General features: G+C 45.7%; 1 protein-coding gene across 15 annotated transcripts; it reads right to left on the bottom strand.

Moving 5' to 3' along the window:
• Nucleotides 1–1,124: 1,124 nt before the first annotated feature.
• Nucleotides 1,125–20,487, bottom strand: GCNT4 (glucosaminyl (N-acetyl) transferase 4). Of its 15 annotated transcripts, none has more exons than XM_075021906.1 (5): nucleotides 17,169–19,995; nucleotides 9,777–16,521; nucleotides 7,198–9,312; nucleotides 6,663–6,828; nucleotides 1,125–4,414 (listed from the first exon to the last, which is right to left on the bottom strand). In XM_075021906.1, exon 5 carries the CDS (start codon nucleotides 4,411–4,413, stop codon nucleotides 3,046–3,048), a length of 1,368 nt encoding a protein of 455 aa, XP_074878007.1. In that variant the 5' UTR covers nucleotide 4,414; nucleotides 6,663–6,828; nucleotides 7,198–9,312; nucleotides 9,777–16,521; nucleotides 17,169–19,995; the 3' UTR covers nucleotides 1,125–3,045. The 15 variants fall into 15 exon arrangements, with proteins under 15 accessions (XP_074878007.1, XP_074878006.1, XP_074878016.1 ...); XM_075021907.1 differs by lacking the exon at nucleotides 6,663–6,828 and adding an exon at nucleotides 20,277–20,393 and having other exon boundaries at nucleotides 1,126–4,414; nucleotides 17,169–17,375; XM_075021914.1 differs by lacking the exon at nucleotides 6,663–6,828 and having other exon boundaries at nucleotides 1,126–4,414; nucleotides 17,169–17,375; nucleotides 19,921–20,003.
• Nucleotides 20,488–24,093: the final 3,606 nt, after the last annotated feature.

Raw genomic sequence — 24,093 nt, 5'->3', positions numbered from 1 at the left:
ACTAAGGCAAAAAAAAAATCCCTGTGAGAGCAGAATGGCAGATAACTGCCTATAATCTAAGTTCCAGCCCAAATAAACCTTTGTATTTGCTTTGCCATAAACTAAGTTCAGCCATTTTTCTCACAGAGAGAAAGGTGTTTGTGGATCATGCCTCAGGTCCATTTTCAGCAAAGAAAGACCTACCTGTGTAAAGAACAGAGGTGATGAAGTCAAAGGTAAATAATGAAGTTGCTACCCACTCCCGTAGTCTAATCACTTAACTATGATTCGGGCATCGGTATGGCACCTACATTGCTGAATGCAAAGTCAAAAAACAGGGAGAAAATTATTCAAAAGTTAAGGACTTATATTTTGACTGTTCTTTTTCCTGGCAACATTGGAAAATTTTGCCCCAGAAGGCTGCAGAATCTTTCTTAGATATCTGCAAGACTCCCTGGAACAAAGCCCAAGAGACCCAGCCCAAATTTAATGTCAATTCTGTTGTAGGCAGGAGGCTGGGCTAGATGATATTCCAACCTGAGTGATCCTATGATTTTTGTGAACTCCCTTTCTACAAGCTTGAATAGCCTTTAAAGTAACCTTCAAAAAGCAGAAATACCTGTAATTCATTAGAAAATCAGCACTTCATTAAATTGCAACCATGCCTGTACAACTTGTACTTCACCAGCTAGCAAATGTACCACTGCAACGGGTGATGCTGCCTCACACTGTGCCATCTCCGCATCTGCTTCTTCACTACCTAGGAAGCACAAACTGCCTTAGTTCAAACCAGTTAAATTACAGGTATTGTTCAACCCAATTCAGTTAAAGTAGCCCAAAGTTGCATGATGATGAAAATTATTTACTTCAGTTAAGTTTAATGTGCTGGTGGATTATTTGTATAAATTTGAGGTAGAGCAAACCACTCAAACACAAATGGGGATGTGTGTATATACATACATAAAGCCAGTTTAAGTAAATAAAAAAAATTTAAGTATACCATTAAACATCAATTTATATGTACAGAAGGCTGTGGCTTGGCCCTCTGGGATCCTAACATTCTCTTTTATTAACCTTTTTCCATGTGGAAACTTTCTACTTTATATACAAGTACTGATGTATGAATCTGTAAATGCTGCCAATATTTCATTTTCTACAAAGTGTCTATAAATCACATGAAGTCAGGACAGCTGTGGGCAGCATGGCAAGTCACTGAAGTAAGCAACACACACTTTAAAAATAATCCTCATTTATTTCAGAAACAATACATCAAAGAAATACTTGACCTGTGCATCCACAGACTCCATAAACAGTTTGATAAGCAATTAGTGCTGTGCAACCAACCCACAACACCCATAGGTTTTGAAGTGCTTAGCAAGATAATAGAACTTTATTGTTCCCATTTTACAGCTGGAACAGCTGAAAGAGAAAACTCAGATGCCTTGTCTGAGGTCTCATAGGAAATCAGTGTCACAAATGAGGAAAAAGACCAGGACTCCTGACTCTCAAACACAATCTTAAGCCACAGATGATTTGACCATGACTAAATTTATAAACAAAAACTGAGACCAAAAAATGACTTGGTTATTTCAACTCAAATAAGAAACAAAGATTTCTTATGGGTACAAGACACGGTCGTTATTGCAGCAATTTATGGATCGATAAGACCAGATAACCCAAAGTCACTTGTGGGAAGAGGCCCCTTAATAAAAGCCAGAGTAGAAAGAGGACAGCAGCATGGAGCAAGCTAGACCCCAGGGTCCACTGGAACCACTGAAACCCAACTTGTGGCAGAGCAACGTTCCAGAGGAACCCCCCAAATGCCAAGGGGCACTTCTGAGTTGCAACAGTTTCTGCAGAGACCCCTGCACTAACAAACACATCTCTCACACCCTAGCATGGGGAGCCCGGCTGCGAGGAGGCTCCTGGCAGGGCCATGGGAAGCAAAGGCTGTTGGAGAACAGTTGCTCTACAGCTGAACCAGGGCTTGCTCAGGCACCCGTCAGCCTGGGATGGTGGTGGCACAAGGCCGTGAGACTCGTGCAGAAAGACACTTCTCCACAGGGTCTGCATCTCTGCAATACGTCTATTCTTACAATCACCGCTCGACTTTGCATGCGTTGCATTTCAACACAGCACCACATCACTGAACACCAACTAGAAATAGCACTTGTTATCCACTGTGTGTTAGACATACTGTCTCAAGAGGACTGGCATTTCACAGGAGGATATTTCTATGGGCAGAGATAGAAATGAAGATTGACCTCTTTGGGCATGGATATCTACTCTAAGGGGATGCAGAGACTACCCTTAGGGCACGCTCATGTACTGCCTTTGAAGAATAATAGCGCATATTTCTGTTTCAATCAACCACCACCAATTTCACAGGCATGGCACAGCACCTGAGCACACACTTCACAGAAGGAAAAGCAATGCACAGATGAGCTGGGAAAGGAGAACAATGCTACAGACAATGCAGTATCTAAGGATCTTCTTTCCCTTATATCATCCAGTCATATTCACATTGCAAAGATCTTTGCCAGCTCCCACAGACGGGAAGTTTGGGAATTCAGGTGAGGCCACATGGCTCATTTGGTGTCATGCTGATCTCTTGGTTTTGTCTGTGAGCTGGGCACTTCCAGTTTTCCTGAGGTAGCAGATACAGAGGTCTTTGTTTCATACCTCTAAGAAAAGCAAAAGTGAAGGAAAAGGGGACGGACAGACAGATGTGCTGGAGTTTCTTAGGAAAGATGCAGACACCCTTGATGTAAAACACATTTCTGAAATACTCCATTGGGACAGACAGTGCCAGACCCTCCAAAAGCAAACTTCACCCTCTCAGAATCATGCTGAAGAACAATTACAGGATTATTGTGGCAAGTTACAAAACAGTTAATCAGAGAGGCTTGACTTTTCATAAATAAATGAAAAGGGCTCTCACAGGCCCTGAACTTTATGCAGAACGGATATTTCTCTTGCTAACATCCTGCAGCAGGTCAAGGCAGAGGAACTGCAGGTGCTGTGCTATAACAGTACACAGTGCCGAAAGCAGCGAAGACAGTGCTGCTATAGAGATGCATTCATAGAATTTATGTGCAGAAAGTATTTATCAGAGGACAAGTACACCCACTCTTTCTGTTGTTCTGCCAGTTTTTCTGCCAAGCATTTTACCAAGACAGGGTCTACTTTGGAGTCAAATTTGTTGGCAAACCAGTGCCCATAATTCAGAAGCCATCTTAATTCTGCAGTCCCATAGATGCAGACACTGCGAAGGTGGGTACCAGTGCAGGGAGGATACAAATGGTCTTCAAGATAATTCCATTTCACCAGACGAGTTTTGCTTTGTAGGTCTGTTATGTCCTGGGCTGACCTTGGAACCTCCCCAGGGACCCCAGGAACGCGTACCAGAGTGGCCCAGAAATGTTCGTCCGGAGAGTATGTATCCCTTGACCACTCGAAAAAATCTTTTGCAAGAGAGCTTTCAAGGGTATATTGAATAAATGCTCGGCTTAAAACAAAATAGGCACTGCCTACAAATATCTCAATATTATGAGGTGGCGGATCCTTGGAAATGTTGGTTTTTACAGGCATCTGCATGTATTCATAAGGCACTTTCATAAGTTCATAATGATAAGTAAATCGTTCTCTTTTGCTACTGCTTGGCTTTATAGTTTCCAGCATGTTTCCTCCATCGAGTTTCTTCAGTTCAGCAACCAATTCAAAATTTGACTTCAAAGGGAAATCTTGGCCACACAAATTAATAACATACTTCCAGGGAACTGAAGAGTCCATCAAATCAGACAAACAATTGAAATCTGCCTGCAGACGCGAAATATGTGCATAGTCCACTGTCTCCAATTTTGATGCAATGAAAATATTGGGGAAACATTTAGCTAGACTGTTCATAGCAGATTTGAAACTTTTTGCTGCTTTTTGGTCATAATGGATGCAGTAAATATTTTGATGACTGTACAGTGAATGTATGAGCCTTTCTACCATTACTGCATCTTTGTGAACAACCAAAGAATAGGCGACGGGAAAACTCTCCTCCTCTGGTGAAACAGGTTTTAGGTGGTATTTCCTAAGTGAACGATATGCATGGCAAGCACTCGTCATTGCTATGACATCTTCATCAGCTAAATCAATTATCTCTTTTCTTCTTATTTCTAAACTCTTGCCAATTTCATGGGGATCTTGTTCATATATAGATGAACAATTAATTTCGTACTGGAATTCATTTCTAAGGTAGGAATACCTGTTTCTAACGTAAGAAGAAGTGCTCAAGAAGTGCTCAACCAAATAAATACCCTTAGAGGGAAAAAAGTGTCTTTCGACATGAAGGAGCTTCAGCAGTGCAATCAGCCACCCCGTAACACACAGGATCAGGATCTTCCTTCGTGAGGGACATTTGTAGGGACACTTGCGTCTCTTCATTCTGCAAGAAAACAGAGACATGATGGTATTTTAACAGGAACAAATCATCAGAGACAATTCCAGTTTCTAACAAAAACGTGCAGACCAACCAGTCTGTCTACAGCATAAACACCACCTTAGCAAGACAGGGCACCAGAAATCTGCATTTCTTCTTAATCATCATGTTAATTCAGAGACAGATTTTACCATGTAATAAACAAAGATTTCATTCCCCTGAATTAGCTGACTGAAGGCAACCAACTCAGATTTCAGATGATTTTCAGCTAAAAAAGAGTTTTGGAACAAGACTCCCACTGTTTATTTTCCAAACCTTTTTTTTAATTTCTTATGAGTCACAAACTGAAGTACAGCAACCTCTGCATTGGCAGAAACATGACTGTCCTCCAAGTTAGTAGGAAGGATTGTTTATTTTCCCGAGTAACTCCAGGACACTCAATGGGAGCAGTAAGGGCATCTCTTCTACGTCTGCAAAGAATGTGTGCTTAATGGTAAACTTTAGTATTTAAAAAAAATGAAGCATTAAAGTGAAAGCTTTAGAATTCAGTCAGAGCACCCCCATTGTTTCTGCCACTGGGGCTGTTCCATGAAGATATCCAAGGGAAAATGAATTTCCTTCCCATCCACTCCCAACAGGGTCTAACAAGCCCAACCAAAGTCCTCCCTGTGTCCAGATTTCTTCTGGAAAACACTGCTAACCTGCCTTGAAGAAAGACACAGATGAAGACACAGCACTTCCATCCACCGGAATGAGTATATAATGTAACCTTTTGAAGGCAGGGGGGTAGTAGTGAGCAATAGCACATTTACCCTGTTCTCTGCCATGTGACACAACCTCAGATGCGACTGCAAAAACACACAGATGGCCCCTTTTTATGCAGCAGGGTATTTAATAATATTGCTGTGTAGCAACTTAACAACTGAGGTATTACCACTATAAAGGCTAACTACAGTGATCCTCTTTCTATATAGCTTTGCTTTACCAGCTGAGTGCAAGCAGCATTGTTTGCTATCCCTGAATTAAAATTAGACCAGAGTCCACATCCAGGTGCAGCATTAAAATTAGCTCTACTTAGCTTAGACTAAGCTCTACTTTGTCTCTAAATTGAACAGCTCCCAATATTTTCTTTTGAGAAGAAGCTGTTCCAGAATTCTTCAGAGTGAATAAAATGGTGGGGCTACCAGAAGTGGCTCGGATGTCTGCAGATCCCATGTATGCACATAAAATCAAGTATTGAGGTGTGCATGCAACACTTACTGCAAGACTAACTTAGGCACCTTCAGCATTCCCACCCATGTCAGGTCTTGCAGGCTGTAGCTTCGGTTACAATGCAGCCTGTTAGGGCAGAGGTCCTTCATTAGTCTGTTCTCCCTGATTTTCCCTTTCCCTGTCCATCTTTCTCCTTGATATTTCTCTTCTGGGGGCAACAGAAAGAAGGAAATACCACCTCCTTGTTTCACCTGGAGGTGCCAGGTATAGACCAGAGAAGGGAGCAGGGTAAGCCAAAAACCACCTATTTTGTAGAAGCCAGAGCTCAGCAGCTCTCTAGAGGTTTTACAGCCTCCAGATACACTAACAAAACAAAGAAAAAGCAGATCTATCTCCCCATGAAGCCAAAAATCCCCCTTTCCCCCTTAGCCAGCAGGTGTTTTACTTCACTTCTTCTCCAAACTAATTCCAGCTCAATGTCTAATCCAGGTCTCTGCTTTACCTACTTCATTCCTGGATTTATGTTCCTGGAGAAAAGTTGCTCTCAAAAGCTGCTCCTAACCAAAGCCAGGTTTCCAGCCACGTGACACAAGCCCTGCAGAGGGGTACACAGCTAACCTGCCCCTGTTTTTAATTTGGAGGGAGACGACCTGTGTGATGCGATCTGTGAAGCCCACACTGTGCTTCTGCCCAGTGGTCTCCCTGGCTACCAAGGACAACCCCTACCCCTCCTGGCTGAACAGGGATTGTCTTGTCCAGGGACCGAATCTTCCCTTCCTCTCCACCTCCTTCAAAAAAGCAAAAGAGAGCCTAGACAAAGAAAAAGGCTGGCCAGGGGCCGGGGCAGAAGCATATTCTCCACTGCTCCAAAATCCCTCTATCTATGGTAGCCCTGGCCAGCTTCCATCCAGTGCCAAACATTCTGTTTCTAGGCAAACCAACAAAAAAGCCATTGTGCCACACTACCCAGCCTGAAACTACCAATTTAGACCACTGGAGCCCAGTGCAGTCCAGAGTTAGACCAGGATGTGCAAGAAATCACCTGGACAGTACTGAGGACTCCCTCCTTGCAGCTGATGAGCAAAGTATCCACACTCGGCTCCCTGAACATTCCTATGGTTTTCAGCACTGCCAACCACAAAACACTACTGTGCCACATAAAGAGGTCATAGAAATCCAGAAGACTGTGGTGGCATGGTTCAAATTTCCTGTGGAGGAAGGAATTAAGGAGCACTGGTGAGAAATCACAGCTCCTCTAATGAATCCCTTGTTTATGGAGGATCTCCCCCTGATCCTGGCCAGCATCTGGTCAGATGAGAGCATCTGGAGCCAGCAATTACATCCACAGCCCCATCTGTTTGTTTGTTGGGTTTTGGGTTGGTTGGTTTTTTATTTTTTTTCAACACACACTGTATCACCATCACCACAGTGGTCCAAACGGAATCAGGCCATGTGTGAACCCAACCACTCTTAAGCACTCTAACGTCTCTCCGGCAGTGCAGTTCACCACTACCAATATCCCACCGTCCCTCCTGCTCCATTCTTATTACATTAAATACATACTCTCTTGTTGTTACCTCTGATGCACTTCACAGCCAGGCTCAGTATTTCAGCATGAGGGTAACAGCTTTGTTCTTCAGGCACAAATCATTTGCCTCTAACTGGGACGAAGTTAGTTTCTGCAAAAGACTGGACTTTCTTGAGAAACAGTGCAAGACCAGGGAATGAAATCCCTCAGGACAGAAGAGCCACCACAAATCTCATCAGGTTTTGATTCAAGTGCAAAACTCCTACTTCTTACCACATGCAGCACTCAAAGCGCCACTCAGACAAACCAGTGCACTGTACACACAGTCCTCTCTGGAGGAGGAGGGAACGAATGACGTGCAGCAGATGGGAACAGGCACCCAGGGCTACATGAAGAACCTACCTGGGGTAGGACTGACTAGATGCTACCTCCGGTTATCCTGCTTATGAGTATTTTTTTCTCAGGTGCTACCATATAATACACAGGACCAACATTCCATCTTTTGCACAATGATTTTATACTAGGAAGGGAGCGTGGCATTGCCATCTTGCCTTGTTTCGTAAAATATTTGCACTTTCTCTTCTACATGTGAGGAGACTCCTGAGGAAATTAATGGAGACTGATCTCATCTTGCAACCAACACATATCACGCAGCTGGTCTACATACACACATATACAGCACCTAACCTGGTCAGGGCACTTACTGGTTGGGATGCAAAGTACTGAACAATTCAGAGAAGGTAAATGTGTGTTTTTATTTATCCTTTGCATCTGTAAACCAAGGGATGTTCAAAGAAAACAGACATGCAAGAAATAGAAGGGAAACACATTTGTGTTGTGTAACAAAACAAGTGTTCTTACACAACACATAATTATAGCCTGTCATAAGGTACCTTAAAGACCATGAGCTCAGCAGGATTCAAGAAGGAATTAGGCAATAGGCTGGCTGTTGAGAGTTTCCAGAGTTACCTTTGCCAATACATAAATAAGGATGGAAAGTTAAATTCCCTGGAACCACGACATCAGGCAATTACCAGCTGCCAAGATTTCTGACAGGAAATTTTTACCAATAAAAATGTTTCTTGTGCCCATCACTCTGTTCTCTGAATCTTCTTTTGTCTACTGCTGGACCAGAAGAGGGATTGTTATTTAGATCCATGATGGCAATATTTGTATCCCACCCAGAACACAGCTGGGTTTTTCACTGATGTATTTCACTGCTTTTTTTTTGTATTTTCCTCCCTGCAAGAAGCTGTTTGAGGCAGCTTTACACCTCCAAACACATAAAGTCTTTTGCTTTCTGCAACTATACAACCTGCACAATGACACAAAAGGAGGAACAAGGTGGTGGGAGAATTTCATACGCTCCTGAAAAAGTTCAGCCGCAGATCAAGTCCTTCCACTCACTGAATGCTGTTTTGGCCTTAGTCAGCAGAATAAACCCTCCCAAGAGGCTGAGCCATGCTGCTCTCAAATTGAAAGTTTCGGTCCTTGCCCTCAAGGCACTTTCCAGTCAGGCTTAGCTGTCTGTGTCTGCCTAAGGCAATGATGCTGGGCTTGCAGAAGGACCAGAAAATACATGACACTCTTCAAGCAGGCAGTGGGGCTCCACTCTTTCCTCCATGCTTCAATCCGGTGCACGCATCTCATTTTTCAGGAGGCTGCAGAAGAATTCTGCAGCTCTCCTGGGGCTCATACAACACTCATAAAAACCTATAAACCCCACAAAACCAGAGGATAAGCTTTCTCCCCTGTGAACTGAAAGTGTTGAAAGTAGTGAAACAAGCTATGGCCAGCTAAAGGAAGGGCTGGGAAGGAAGGCCAAGCTGAAGGCAAAAGCGTGCTAGAAACTGCACATAAGGACTTGCACTAGAATTAGACCTTGGTTCCTACTGACTTGCAGTAACTGGGGAAGAGAGAGAGAACATGGAAATAAGAACAGAGGGAATCACACATATTTGCCTATAGACATTCATATCTATATATTTTGGGTAACACAGCAAAGGTTTGGGGACATGAAGTATGGTGTGATCCCAGGGGCATACCTGTAAAGACCTGTTGCCTCAGTTGTCACTTCTAGCTATCAGCCAGATGTGCAGAAGTTTACCTTCCTGAGGAAAATTGTTACTCCCGCTTGCAAACTACTGAATCTTATTCCGGCAACCTGTAAACATAAATTAACAGCCAGTGAAGCTGCAGAGCACCCAAAAGTGTGCAGACCCTGACAGTGGGCACATCGTAAACATGAAAAGCAATGTTTGCACCTGTACACCAGCCATAGGCAACCTGCTTGGCTAAATCGCCCAAGCTTATACTGGACCACTGTCATAGAAGGCAAAAAAAGTGCATCTGTAAGGGCCAGAGAAGCAAATTGAAACAGTAGCTATTTCTCTTGGCTTTTACAATACAGATTACTATAACAACACAGAAATGTTGAATTTCTACTGAAAGCATGTGGTTGCTTGAAACTTTAAATGCTTGCAAGGTGAAACCAAAGGAAAGGCTAATTAAAGACAAATTAAAGCCTGCTTTCAGGATTCTTTTGGGAGGGGGAAAAAAAAGTATTAAACCAATTCCAAATTTAGCTCTGCTGACCCGTGACATTTCTACACACCACCAGGCACTTACCCAGTGGACCTCCCTCAGCATGCCTTGGGGCATGGCTAGCTCAGGTCCGTCGTGACCAAAGACTGCAGCACATCGTGCGTGTATCCGACTGGCTGCCTCTCTATGGGAAGGAAGCAACACCTGCAGCACCCCACTCCTCCCCCTGTCCCCCTCTGTGGTGCAGTCTGGGCTCCAGGTCTTGAGTGCCGAGAGGGGGACGGGACAGGATTTGGCATGAAAGCACAACCACCAGCCGGTGACTTTCTCCCATGCCTGCCCTTCCCCATCCCATCCCTCCAGGAGTCACCTCAGCTCCTGCAAACAGGAATGGGGGTGAGTTTGCATGGCCAAACACTTGAGGAGGGCAGGAGCCCTGGGTCTTCACCGGGCATAGGACTTCTGTCCAGATCCTCCCCGAGTTATACAGCCCTTTCACGAACCCTGGCTCCCAGCAGAATCCTCCTCTCCTCTTTCTGCACCACACTTTTGCCAAATGTTGGCCAAGAAGAAACACCTGCATTTGTATCAGTCTGGTTAATAGACCCAATATCAATTTGCTACATCAAAGTTTAATCCACAGCAATTCATCTGAAGATTTCCATTGCAGAAATCTGCAATTCCCTTGTCACTAGCACCATAATGCAAGACACACACAAAAAATTTTAAATATCTGGAAAGGGGCTCTCCCTTCACAACTGCTGCTGGCATTCAGAGAATATGGACGAAGGCAAAGCATCCATGTCCCAAGCACTGACTACAGCTCAGCTTCTCAAAGATCATGCCTTCAGCTGCTAGGATTGCTGTGTTGAAGGTTTGTTTATTCATTAAGCCACACATACCACTCAGGATTCAATCATGAAATGAAAGCGGGTGAAGTTGTTGGGAAGAGGAGGAAATCCTCTCCCCAGGCGCTCAGGCTTCAGGTGGGAGTGCAGTGTGGTGGCTGGGGAGCGGTCCACCTAAAAGCTTCCACTCACAAACCACAGGCATTAATTACAACTTTTCTGACTGACTGCAAGGCTCTAGTGTGCCTTCTGCAACATTGAAATTTAAAAGGCAATCCCTGAGAAGGGTTAAGCAAGGGTCAGGTGTGCTGCTAACACCAGATGCAACCTGGTCAGAAAAGCCCGAACATATTGCTCTGTAAGCCATGTGAACAATCAGGTGCTTTTGCATCTCACTGGCGCTCCCAAAAAACATGCATGTTGCCTTTCAAACTCAAAAGAAACATTTCCTATTTTATTAAAACTGAACTGAAAAAAGTTCTAAAAGAAGTCCAATTTTGAATGGGAGCAAAGTATCAGAGATGGCAACAATCCATGTTTTGGCTTGTTTTGCAGTTTAGCTTTTTTGTTTCATCAAAAGTAAGCTGGTTTTGAGCAATGTTTGCTTCTTCATCTGCATTTCTCATGATAAAAAAGGTATTTTTTTTCTGTAAAAACTTGTAAGAAGTAGCAGTGGCAATCCTGGCCCCCAAGGCAGACCCCAAGAGGAAGTGTGATCTGCCTGCCTAAAAAGCTCTTCTGCAGTTTCACCTGAATACTGTGTAATTTTTGTTGCGCTCTGATCTAAACAACTGGCTAAGGCCACTGTGGACTACTACAGAGGTAGTAAGATCATTGCCAGTGAAGCTTGTAACTCTCCTATATTATTTAATTTGTATTATTTATAGTTCCATAACATCGAACATCTAAGATGCTGCAGAAACAACAGCAATCAATCAGTGTAAGGTAGATGTAAATTAGCTTTGAGTGTGCCTACCTGAGGTTTCACTCAATTTCCCAAATCACTGCCAAAGCTGACCTTATAAACTGTTGCATCTTCTCAGTGCTACGCAGACAAATAAATTGTCACAGTTCAGCTTGTGAACTGCATATCTGGGGTAGCATAGGATACCTCCCACCAGCCCAGCACCTCTTCCCTAGAGGGAAGTAGACCACACTTACACAAAGAAGAGTGGGGAGAAGTCATGCCCACCTGTAAGCCCATGGCCCTTGAAAGAAAAATGGGAGCTGCTCATGCTGTGTGTTGGAGGAGGAACAGAACAGTCAGATATTAACTGACTGAGTCTGTACATTATGAGATGTGGTGGTCCAAATTTCTGCTCCGAAGAGACTCCTGTAAGCATGCAAATTAATTTATTGGGAATAACATTTTTACAAGGTGTACCTCCATTCCTTCAGAGTAAAAGCAATTTTAAACCACCACTCCTACTGAGAAACCGTATTACCACGCCATCATCCATTATTTCATAGAATCATAGACTGCTTTGTGTCAGAAGGGACCTTTAAAGGTCACCTAGTTCAACCCCCCTGCCATGGGCATGGACATTTCCACTGGACTGCTTGAGGGTGTCCTACAACATGTAGGAGTATTTTATACCAGGGAGCAGAACTCAATGTGGTTAAATTACCCAGAGTGCTTCTGGATTTGGCCTTGAAGAAAACCAGCAGAGAACCTGTTCTGTACCCTGGTCACTGTACCATGCATGCGAGACCCACCTTGCCCAATGTCTGTCAAACTAAGCATCTGAGGTCCCTCCACAGCTGGAAAGATGTAAGGAACTGCAAAGGACCGTCAGTTTGTCCCAGAGCACAGGCTGCGGGATGAGCTGGGCAAGGCGTCCCTAGGAACGTCACTGCCCCAGCGTGCGCTGCCAGCTCTGCTTGCAGCGGCGCAGCCTTGGTGCCCCTCCAGCGTGAGGTGTTCTGGGGGTAGCAGCACTGCAGCTGACCCTGATCCTCTGCCAGCAACACCCCAGCAACTCCTCTGCCCTAGAGCAGTGCACAGCAGCAATGGAGAAAAGCCAGCCTGGAAGCTGCTCTGGTCAGCACAAGCCTAAGCTGGCCCAGAGAACCAAGCTCTTGCTTTGGCTGACCCCCAGCGGCTCATATCCACTGGGGTTACAGCAGGTTCAGCCCTCTTTGAGACTATAAAGTGTTGAGGAGGGGTTCGAGCAACCCAGAGAAACAGACAGGTTCCCTTCAGAAGTGCAGAGAAACTGGCAGGCTTTGGGCTTATGCTGCCTCTCTGAAGGCATGTTTCCACTTTACTAAGACCCTAATGATTCACATATGGAGAGCCCCAGTTATTGAGAGAGCCCAGGGCTTTACTGCTGCTCCTCACACTATTATTTCTGCTGTTTCCATAAACCCCATGTACCCGGAGTAACAGCAGCTCCTGGTCTGTGCCACTCAGTGATGCCAACATCATTCTTGCACAGGAGGAGCCTGAAGCTCCCTTCACTCTGAACAGGAACAAATTACCAGCTCTGACAGCAAGTCTCACCTGCAGTCCACAGAGTCAAATGCCTCTTGTGTCCCTGTATTGGCAGTGCAAATCAGAAAATATGAAAACTGACTGCCTGGTGGCAAAAAAGATAGTGGACACCCCTGGCACTGAAGAAACAGCCCCAGCCACTCCAGAAGCCTCTGATCCTATTTCACAAATTACTCATCTATGGCTATTGGAAACAGCCTTCCTGGGAATAAAGCAGTTTCCAAAAAGCTTTTCCTTTAAAGTAACAGCTGCATTATTGAAGGTAATTTTTTTTTAACTCAAAAGTCAACTCAAATTTTTCTTTAACTCAAAACTCAAATACCTATGGGTATTTACATTTTAACATCTACTCTTGTCTTTCTCCCCCTCTAGCAAAAACTCCCTTGGGGCACACTCAACCATGAAAAACAGTGAAGGTTCAGACAAGCTGCTTTTGATAGAGACCATTAGTAACTAAAAAGTACCCAATTAAGAGTTTGCTTTAACCAGTCCAAAAAGGGCAAATGTGTCATTGGCCTCATCAATATCTGTGGTCTTCTTCCAACCTTTTCTATGCAGTGCAGAGGTGTCCCCAGTTTGTCTGTATACAGATCACACTGATTTATTAACAGCTCATCAGCCACTTTGTTTGAGACTATAAGGAATTTTGCAGCTCCCCAGCACTTCATTCCCATTCCTTGTTGTGTCTTTTCTGAGCTCCACTAAACACAAACACTTCAGTGGTTAAAGGTAGAAGCTGCCAGGTGGATCTACAGAGCCCACAAGCTCCCTGGATGCTGCCCACAGGCTGGACATGACATGAGCCCCCCAGGTCCATCACAGGAACCCCAGAGCCTGATGGGCCCAAGATGCACCAGAAGCCTCCCTGCAGGCAGAGGGATGAAAATCCTGCTTCGAAGGCTGAGTTTTGTCCAGTGAGGCTGGAGGGATCTCTGCTCAAAGCAGGCTGGCCCCATGGAGAGAGAAAGGGGCACTAGACAACACTGAAAGCAATAAGTTCAGCAGCAGGACCTGTAGGCAGGGCTACCTGAGGAAGCTTGTAACCCGTCTGTATGCAACAACCAACACAGTGCAACTTTCCTGAGGAACGCAGGGTGTGTATCAGCCAGTGTCCGCTGGCCACTCTGCTCTGCCCTCTGCCAGTTCTTCCTGAAGCACCTCTTCAGAAGGTAAAGCAAAAGTCCAAGCTCAACCACCAACTACGCTGAGCTACAGAAAAACAAAAGCCATGATCTCCCTTAATGTGTAGCCCTATTGAATTTATACTAGTTCTTTTCTGGTTTAGCGTTACCCATCAAAGAGGTCTGTGACTCTCTCCAGTTGGCTACAGATGCCACAAATGATTTTTGGTGTCATGCCAGATGGCCAGCTGGTGCAAACCATCTCTTTATCTGTTGTCACGTGAGCTTGAGAGTGGTTAAACCCGAGCACGGAGTGGCAAGACACATTGACTGCTACCAGAATAGGGATTCTCAGAAAATCCAGGCTGTGCGTAGGCAGTGCTCTCTCCTCAGTGGATCTGAAATACATAGTACTTGCTACAAATGCTGTCGTGGGGCAACATGCTTTTGTGCTTGCCACAGAGCAAGAGTTAAGTGAAAAGGTCAACTCTGAATGCAAGTCTGTGGAAGGAGAGGAAACGGAGAGAGCGGATGCAGGGGAGCAGGAGTGCTCCTACCCCACCATGTTGTTCTCTGTCCCACGCAGAAGCCCTTCTGCTGACACACAGCACGAACCAGGCTCCTTGCTTATCACTTAGGTTAAAAAACCAAAAAGGGAATGGGTGCTGAGAAGAGTAGGAGCAGCAGAACAGAGGCTGGGAAATGACGAAAGAGGAGGATGTAGAGAGGGATCAATGAGGGTAAGTGCTCTCATGTAGGTGGCATTAACAACAATGAAAAATCAAACAGAGCAGCAAAACAGGTGCTTTCTCTGACTTGTTACTCCCCCATCCCTCAAAGGCACCTGAAGCAAAACCAGTGTCTACACCTTTCCTTGGAAACCAGGTCACAGTGTATTTCAGCAACCAACATCATTACCATATAATAGCAGGAACAATTCCCTCTCCCCCAGGCAAAAACACTTTGGGAAAAGTTCTCCCTGATAAAATATCTCTGTTTGCTTGATACACACCCGCTCACACAGCAATGCAAACTTAGTCAAGTTGTTTGCACGACCAGCTCTGCAGAAAGACACAGTTATTTCCTTCTGGTTCTCCCTCTACTCTATACAAATCAAGTCACTTGATGGGTCTCTGGGGAAGGTAGAGGGATGATGTTCCTGGGAAGCAGGGGAAGGAGAAAAGTAATGACGTGCTTTGCTAAGCGATTTTTATTTTTTTTTTAACTGTCTGTCTGAATTAAACTTTTAACTCTACTTGATTATTCAATGCTGCTAGCTGGGAAAGTTAATTTATTCATGTGCTAGTGTTTACTGCTGCTAGCTGGTTATTTCCATCGCAAAATTATCTATTGATAGGGATCGCAGAGCTTCTGTAGGAGTACTTTTTATTGGCATTAAATCTAGATCAGTTGATCCTATCAAGTTTGTCTGGTTTTCCACCCACTTTCCCTGCACTGGAGCCTCAGTCTGTGCCCCTGTAACATAGCTGCACCCACTACCAGCCTCATTCCACACAGTTCACCCCCTTGTTTTGGCCTGCCTGATATAATACTTAGATTTCGTCTAAATGATGGGCAACTAAAGAGCTAAGTAAGTGCTGCCTTATAGACCTCTAATTGCAAGACATGGAAAAATACGCCGTTACTTTTAGATGCAAGCCTAATTAAGTGATAAGCCTGCCAGTTTTAAGACCCTGAAAACTTAAAAGAACACAGTGCCCCAAGGAAAAACAACAACAACAACAACCTACAGTTTACCACAGCCTGTTTTATGCTTCTGGAAGAGGAAAGACAGCTTCTCACCCCATACATGAGAAACACAGGTTCAGCAAAGATTTGGCAGTTATGGATATCACACACAACTTTGTCCCAGTGGTAAACATGAGGTGCTCTTCACTGCACAGGATACATAGATCTGTTTCCTAACAGAACCTGCTGTGGTAACAGTAAGTGGTTTTGCTTGTCTGTCTGCCACTGAGTCTCAACTCTCTGTATGTTCTTTAGAAAAGGCTGGATGCTCTTTTCTAGCTCTCTCCAGTACACCAGTGATCCCCATAATTGTAGTAAAATATCTAACATTAGTTCCTGCATGTTCGTGTCCCAAAGATATGTTGAGGTAAAGAAAGTCCGTGTCTCTGTTCTCTGGCCAGGAAAAGAGGCAAGCAACTTCTGCAGGGTCATGCAAGAAGACAGCAGCACAAGAAAGAAGTGAACCTGATTCCTCTGCATACCCAACTCATCTGAACTGCTTTACAATAACTTTTGATGGAAGCTGTTCTGGTGGAGGCCTGAAAAGAAAAATCTCTCAGCAAATTCCTTGGTACACCCCAAACTATTCTGTCCTTCCAGTCAGAGGATCTGCAGCCCTGTTAAAGCAAGAAAGTGTTTAGAAAGCCCAGGGGTAGATAGCCATGGAAATTCTCAAGCCTGATTGCTTATATATTGAGTATTTAAATTCCCTGACTTTTAAGAGACAGGAGTACTCATGTTTGCCAAGGACTTAATGTGCCATAAAGGCAGGAGTCAAGACTAAAATAAATAAATAAATAAAAATTAATTATTTTCAAAAAACACAAACCCCAGTAAATAGAGTTTACTCACTTCAAATTTGGGGCAATCTAGAGTTTAACAGCTGTGTTTTGACTCACGAGAGTTTAAAATAATACACTACTACGGTGGAGAGAGGGTTAATCTTTACCCCCAAACTACTGCATAACATAAAAATTGGGCCCAAAGGGACAGAACTTGTGTACATTGGCAAGGAGTAGCACCGTAAAAGAGGGTCGAAGTTTCCTGTTAGACAGGGAGGCAGGAGAAACTGCACTGTGCTGCAGAAAAGCTCCCATTAACAGCTCAAAATACTTCTCCATTTCCTTCACCTCCCCACCAAGCTGCTTGCAGACTCTCATCTGTGAGCCCCCGCTGTAAATCACCCCCCATGTCAAAGTCTTCACTGCCAAAGTCACAGCTTGTCACATTAGCAAGATCATTTCAAGGAGAGCTGCAGACCTACCTCCTGGACTTTGCTGTGGTCTCTTCCCTTTGCAGAGCTCTTTAGGATGCTCTGTCCCAGAAGATCGACATGGGCACGGCCAGCTTGGTGGCTGAATAAAGTCCTGGCATCTGCTGCATTCTGCTGGTGCCTGCAGCCTTCACCTTTATCAGTGTTTCAAGCGTGTATGAAGTCGGATGTACAGAAGTAGCAGGGACGACATTATTGCTTGCACAGGTTATGAAAGAAAAGTGTAAAATGTTAGCTGAAAAATAGTGAGTATGGAGGCTTTGTGTGATAAGCTGTGGAAACCATTATCTGTATAATAAGCATATATTTTTGTTTACTCGCATGGCATTTCCAAGCACCAAGAAAATGAAGGAAAAAAAACACCATCAAAAGAACAGATCACATCAAAGCAACCTAATTTCCTTCTATGGCAGGGTGAAATGACTTGGAGAGAGGCAGGAAAGTGCGCAGATATGATGACTCTGTCAAAAGCCTCACCAAGTTCAAGACTTGCATGGTACTTCATGTATCAACACCTCAGGTCTCGGAGATTTTGCTCCCTCCACAGATAAAATAGCTCCGCCACCAAGCAAGGCCAGAAATTTGGGCTACTGATATGACCTCCACAGTCCTGGTGATACTTTCTGAAACTGTTCAGACACAATGGTCTGCATTGCAAGTTCACCTATAGATAAGTACCTCATATGGTATACAATGTCTCTTATATGGCAAGAAATATATTTTTGTGCTATTATACCTAAGCTTTGTGTGTGTAAAGGTTACAAAGAAATTTTAGGGAACTGTACATTGTACTATTTGCATGTACCACAAACAAATATTACAGTATTTTCCCTTGAGGAAAGCACAGCAGCAGTACTCCTAAGGCATATGTGGCATTATTCTCCTCTCCATCCAGATTTTGTCCCAGGTATAGTGTACGCCAGCCTCTTCATCATCAGCCTTCCAGCTCATATGGACTTAGAAACCTCACATCTCTGTATTATGGAGCTTGTTATTTTCTCTTCACTCTCCAGTGTGGCAGGAGCAGGCTGAATCTCGTAAGCTCCGAAGAGAGGTCTGGGTGCTGCAGGGCCACGGAATCTTGCAGTCCTGCCTTACCTCAATGGGCCCAGCACAGCGAATTCATATGACAACAGCTTCTGAATTCCCCACTTAATATTTGGCACTCCCTGCATGCATAAGACACAATGTGGCACAACAGTAGCTTGGTCAACTTTACCTCTTTTTAGTGTGATGCGGGGGTACAGTGGCCAATGGTATCAAATGTTATTAATTGATAAAAAAATTAAGAACATAGAACTATAGAGATAACGGGAATTTCCTGTGAGACAAAAGCTCCCAGCACATGCAAAATCAGAAAAGGTCTGCAGACAGCTGTGCATCTTTTGCATAAGATTTAGGGTGCTGGCTTGTCCTTGCCTGAAAAGCAAGCATGCAGAAAGATCCCCCCCATCAAAGAACAATGCACCACAAAAATGCACACAGGGCAACTGCGCTTCGCAATGTCAATCCAAAAGGAAAAGGTCTTTGATTAGCACCAGGGAATCCTGCCCGGGCCAGCAGCTAGCTTCCTGATGCACCACGCAAACCACATTACACTTAGACAACATGACAGAGCACGAGGATGTGTGGGTCTCTGATGGGCTGGTATCTTCTCCACACATTTGTTTGGTTTCCGTTCTCTTACAGCTCAGCAGTTTCCAAAGCCAGGGGTTACAACTTTCTGCTTCTCATGAATTTTCTATTTCTTCCATCCGGTTGCTTTTGAATCCACATGAGTTTTCTGACATCCAGGTAGACTCGGGGGGGGTGGGGGGGGACAGCAGCAAAACACTCTACAGCTGACCTGACTATTGTGTAAAAACCCACTTTCTCTTACTTGTTTTCAATCTTTTGCCTTCCAGCATCACTCAACTGTTGTAGTTCTTGGTCTGAAAGAGAGCAAGCAGCTCTTTCCAGTTCACTGCCTCCACTCCAGTCACAAGTATATCTGCCATATCTACCCCTCAGCTGTTTCTCTCCCAGGCTATCAAATGCAAAAAGGTTATTATCAAGGATGTTTATTTATTTTAAAAGGTTACTATTAAGGAAATTTGCCTAACTCAGAATGAAACAGACTGGTTTAGGGGACTAGATCTTTGGAACAAGTCAGAGGATGTTCAAAGGAGCAGATCCTCAGGTGGGGCACAGTGGATGAGTTAACCTCAAGGGAATTTCCCCGTAAGGTCTCCTTCCACAAGCCTTACTCTGATACCAGTAAGTCTGTTCACCCCATAAAGAGAGAGAAGCTGCTACCACGTCTCCTCGAGGGAAGAAACATATTTTTTTTCTGACAGATCCTTGCTGTTCTATTACTTTTTGTTTCCCCAGAAGGAAAAAAAGCCTCTTTCCATACTACAGAAACAAGTAAGTGCACTTGGCAAACCGAACACAGCTACAGGCTGACGTGTACGTTTTTAGCAATTTACTCAGAGACAAAAAAACCACGAGAGGCTTCAGCCAACGTCACAACAAACCCGGTTCCTGTTCCCAAACCACACGTTAAGTTGGTATAACTGTTGCTTCTCAAGAAAAGCTTATGGGGCTGCAACAGCTGGGCACACCTCCTGCCAGCCGGGCGGCGGCCAGGTGTGCGCCCGGACTTCAGACGCCTGCAGCCCGTTAACCGCTGCCGCCCCCCGTTCCCGAGACGTAAAATCCCCCTCCCCGTAATTAACTTGAAAGACGCACGGCGCCTTCTTACCGGAGCTCCCCGGCAGCACCCACCGACCCCGACCCTCCTCCTCCTCCTCCGCCGGCCGCCACCAGCGCCGCGCCCTGCCCGGCCCTCCCGCCCCCGCCGAGCCACGCAGCTGCCGCCCCTTCCTCCTCCTCCTCCTTCCCCCCTCCCCAAACTCCGCCGCCGCGGCCGAGCCTCCAAGTTTGCGCCTATGGCGGAGCCGCCGGGAGGAGGCGGGAGCTGCTGCGGCCCCAGCCCACCGCTCCGCGCAAAAAAAGTTAGGGCCCTGCCCCGCTCCCCTCCGCCGGCCGGGCCGGGCCGGGCTCGGCTCCCCCGCCGCCGCCGCTGTCCCGGAACGTGCCCGCCGGCAGCGCACTCACCGGAGCGGAGCGCGGCCGTCCCGGGCCGGCCGCGCTCCTCTGCTCGGAGGCGCGCCCGTGTGTGCGTGCGTGCCCGTGTGTGTGGGATGTGTGTGCACGGACATGTGTGCGACACGGCACCCCATGACGTGGAGAAAAAAGGAGGGGCCGCCGCTCGCCCCGCAACCTGGCGGGCAGCAGGAGGAGAGCAGGCGGCGGCAGCGGCGAGGTCCCCGGCGGCGGAGCGGAGCGGGGCGGCGCGGAGCGCAGCGGGCGCGGCCGCCCCTTCCCGGGAGCCGGCACCTGGGCTCGGGAGGAGCCCGCCGCCTTCGCCGCCGCCCCTCCTGCGAACGCGGCGCGGACCGGCCCCGCTGCCGCCCCCGAGGAGGCGGGGCGGCCGAGGGGGGAAGCGCCGCTCCGGGCTGCGGCTTCGCAAACGCTGCGGTGGGAGGGAGCCCGCTCGGCGGGAAGGGGGGCGACAAGACGGGCCCCGGTGCCGCCGGCCCGGGGGAGGGGGCGGCCGCGGCCGAGTGGCACCCGCCTCCGGCGACGAGCCCCCCGCGGCCCGGGGGGCGGCCCGGGCTCCTCGCCCTCCCCCTCGGGGAGGCGGCGGCCCCTGCTCGGCCTCCCCGGGAAAGGACAGAGGCGCGAAGGGCCGGTCTGCAGCCGCCCCGGGGCGAGGGGCGAGCGGCGGGCGGGCGCGGGGGCCGGCGGTGGCTGCCGTTCCGACCCCGTGAGCCGCGGTCTGGCCTTAAACCTCTGCTAAAAGTGACACGACCTGCCCTTGCACTGGAATGTTGCCGTTCCCCAACGACTTGCAGGCAAAGGCCGGTGTTTTAAGGTCAGGCTGAGCTGCTAGGCTCTGCTCTCCGGGGGTCCGTCCGCGCGTGGTGCGCGGGTTCGGTGGGAAATTTGGGAGACGCCGCCAGAGCGGAGAGCATCCGTCCGCTCCTGTAGCGCAGACCTTGCAGCTGGGCACAGCTGTGACAGCTCGGCTGAAGGTCGCTAATCGCTTAAGCCACTGTAACCGAGTTATATGTAACCGCACGCCCGAGCTCCTTCCGCGGGACCCAAGTGAAATCTAAAGGACGCAGCTGCCAGACAACTCGCGTGCGGGTTACTCTGCTAGAATAATATTGATGTTAAGTGGTAAAACTTTCTCCTGCACATGAAGCCAACACCTTAGCAAGAACACGCGCCCAACAAACAACAGCAGCAAAAAACCCCCAACCCAAAAACCCCACATATATATATATATATATATATATGAAAAACCTAGGAGTTCTTTGAATCCCGTTCCATCTTTGAAATGTTTTACTCCTTTCCTGTGTCATGCCATCTTTTCTTGGTATGGCCAGAAACTTAATAACTCAAATTCCAGATCATCTATATGATTTCCTACCTGACTGGTTACTTGACTGCTGGTGACCTGAAAAAGGGCCTGAATCTCATGTATGCAGTTGTTCATTCTCTTGGTAATTTAAACAGAGTGGTTTTTCCAGTTAATGTTAAGGTTTCAAAATCAGAAAAAAAGTCTTCACCTCTGTGTCATAATGACAAAACACTTGCCAGCTGCAACTGCTCCAAGAATTTATCCTAATTCCTATGGCAATGTTATTCTGGTACTACTTCTGCCCTCCCCCCCCCGCCTTAGTTGCATTTCTACCATCAAAAACTCAAGGTGTATTCACACCTCACTGTACTTTAAACACCTTTCCAAAGCTGGCCTTCATTCCCACGTTTCTCTTCCCTTAACTGCTCTTGCTGGTTAGAGTTCAACTTTGCCTGGCAAGAAGGCGCAAATGTTTTGTGCTGATCCTCTGCCTAGAGTGAATTTAGCTCTATCTGCATATTTATTTCTTCTCTTCTCCCCGTGTCTCCCTTGCTTATACCTTCTCATAACCTCTGGCCTGCGTTACTCAGGAGGTCAGCTTATCACATCAGTCCCTGCTGGCCTTAAAATCTGTGACTCTTGTGTGGTATTGTCTGCCTCCCAGCTGCTTATCTTCCTTCTCACTCTCACTCCTTTGTTTTGTGCCTCGCATTCTTCCTCACTGGTATTAATCTCCCCAGTGATTTTTTTTAACTCCATCTCAGCAACAAATAAATAAATCAGTCTCTGGAAATATGAATCTGAATTCATGGCTTTTGTTCACTGTATCATCTCTTTCTCCTCTTACTCCCCATCTGAATATTAACAGCAGGCAGAATGCCAGGGGGTTTGTAGTCTTTGCGTTTTATGTCCTTTTCACTTCAGCCTGTACCACACAAAATATGTGCTAACTCACAGCCTAGGAGTGGAGATGGGGTTTACTAAATGAAAGAACCGAATCATGAAAGGAGCAGGAAGGGCTGGGAGGACTAACCATTGCTGTTTGCCACTTGTGAGCAGAAGCTTTATTACTCTGCTGTAGTTAGGATCACTAATAGCTGCCTATCTTTGACCTGTGATAACAGCTTGTATTTTTTATGCAAAAGTACACTTAGAAAGCAAAAATTTAAACAGAGGCAACAAAACACCCCATTCATGGTGGTATAACTTTTTGCCATCTCTTAATGGATCTTTAAGAAAAAGATTCCAGTAGGGAGAATAGGGAAAATTCAGAGTTGTAAGAACATTTGGGATGCAGAATCCTACATTTGTTAGTCATATTAAAACGTATGTTGTCAAGCTAACACCTTTCTCAAAATGCTTATATACAATGTAAATATTAAGAAAAAAGAACCCTGGTAGCTTACTTTTACATATAGTGTCAGTAAGAGACAGTGATTTTCATGCAATATTTTGCATTTTTACCTCTTTGCCCAGCTTGAATCAATCAGATTTTTTTTGTCACTGTATGTTAGGATTGCCTTAGGTCATATAATCATGTTAATATAATGGACTAAAAGTATTACTGTCAAATCCTCCCAGTTTTTACACATTAATTTTATTAGACAGCTTGTAACAAAGAAAAGATGTCAAACAAATGTGTAAGTAATTCAATAGTCATTTTAACAGTCAAAAGTCTTTCACTTTTCAGTGAAAGTGGAAGTGCAGTATTTGAATGAACATTTCCTTTAAACCAATATGCCGTCAGGTTTGTTTTGCTGCTGCAGCTGTGAGGCCGCTCCATTTTCTTTCTGTGTGGCAAGTGACCTTTACAAAATACCTGTCACTCAGTAGCCTGTAACTTTTTTGACTTCCAGGCAGTTTGCATTTCTTTAGCTTTACAGCCCATCAGGCTATGATTGCTCATGCATCCTAAGGCGCAGTATTAGCTTTCTGCACATCAGACCCCTCTCTCTTCCCTAAACCACCTTCTGTTTAAGACACTAATCAAATCTCCACAGAACAGCTCTTCACACTCCAAATAGCTACCTGAGGTGGTTATGTATTGACAGGAGATATTTTTCTCATCCCATTCACTGGAGTTAGGAGTAGCAGGTGCTATTATTTCATCTCTTCTTATAATCCAGAGAACCAAAGAGCAAGAATGCCATTTGAATGCAGATAACTCTCATGACAGTCAAATGTGTTACAAATATGCTACTGAGGCAGATTCACACATTATAAAACTAAAACAAACAGAAATCCTCCAGAGATTGGGGTCAATATCTAAGATGTTGTCAGATGGAAAAATTCATGTTCCACAAACAGGCTAACTGCATTTCCTGCCATATGCCAGCACATTATTTGCTTATCAGAAAGACTTGGCTGGAACATGAATGGAATTTCCCTGAGCACTTCCAATGGCTAACATTCCTCTTTTAACCTCTCCCAGCACCTGGCTGCTTCTCAAATGTTTGTATATATCCACACCACATAAAGCAAAGCTGCTGGTGATTTTCAAAGCTG

This window comes from Buteo buteo, chromosome Z, assembly GCF_964188355.1.
Source record: "Buteo buteo chromosome Z, bButBut1.hap1.1, whole genome shotgun sequence".
Classification (NCBI taxonomy): Eukaryota; Metazoa; Chordata; class Aves; order Accipitriformes; family Accipitridae; genus Buteo; species Buteo buteo.
The sequence above is the reverse complement of the archived record's forward strand: the minus strand, read 5'-3'. Positions and strand labels throughout refer to the sequence as shown.

Bases quoted from the DNA above. Each gene is read 5' to 3' on its own strand.
- GCNT4 (XM_075021904.1), bottom strand. From the start codon at position 20,401: ATGGGGTGCCGTGTCGCACACATGTCCGTGCACACACATCCCACACAC. The intron at 4,415-20,276 runs GTGAGTGCGCTG...GTTTTCTTGCAG, and splicing joins GACGGCCGCGCTCCGCTCCG to AATGAAGAGACGCAAGTGTC.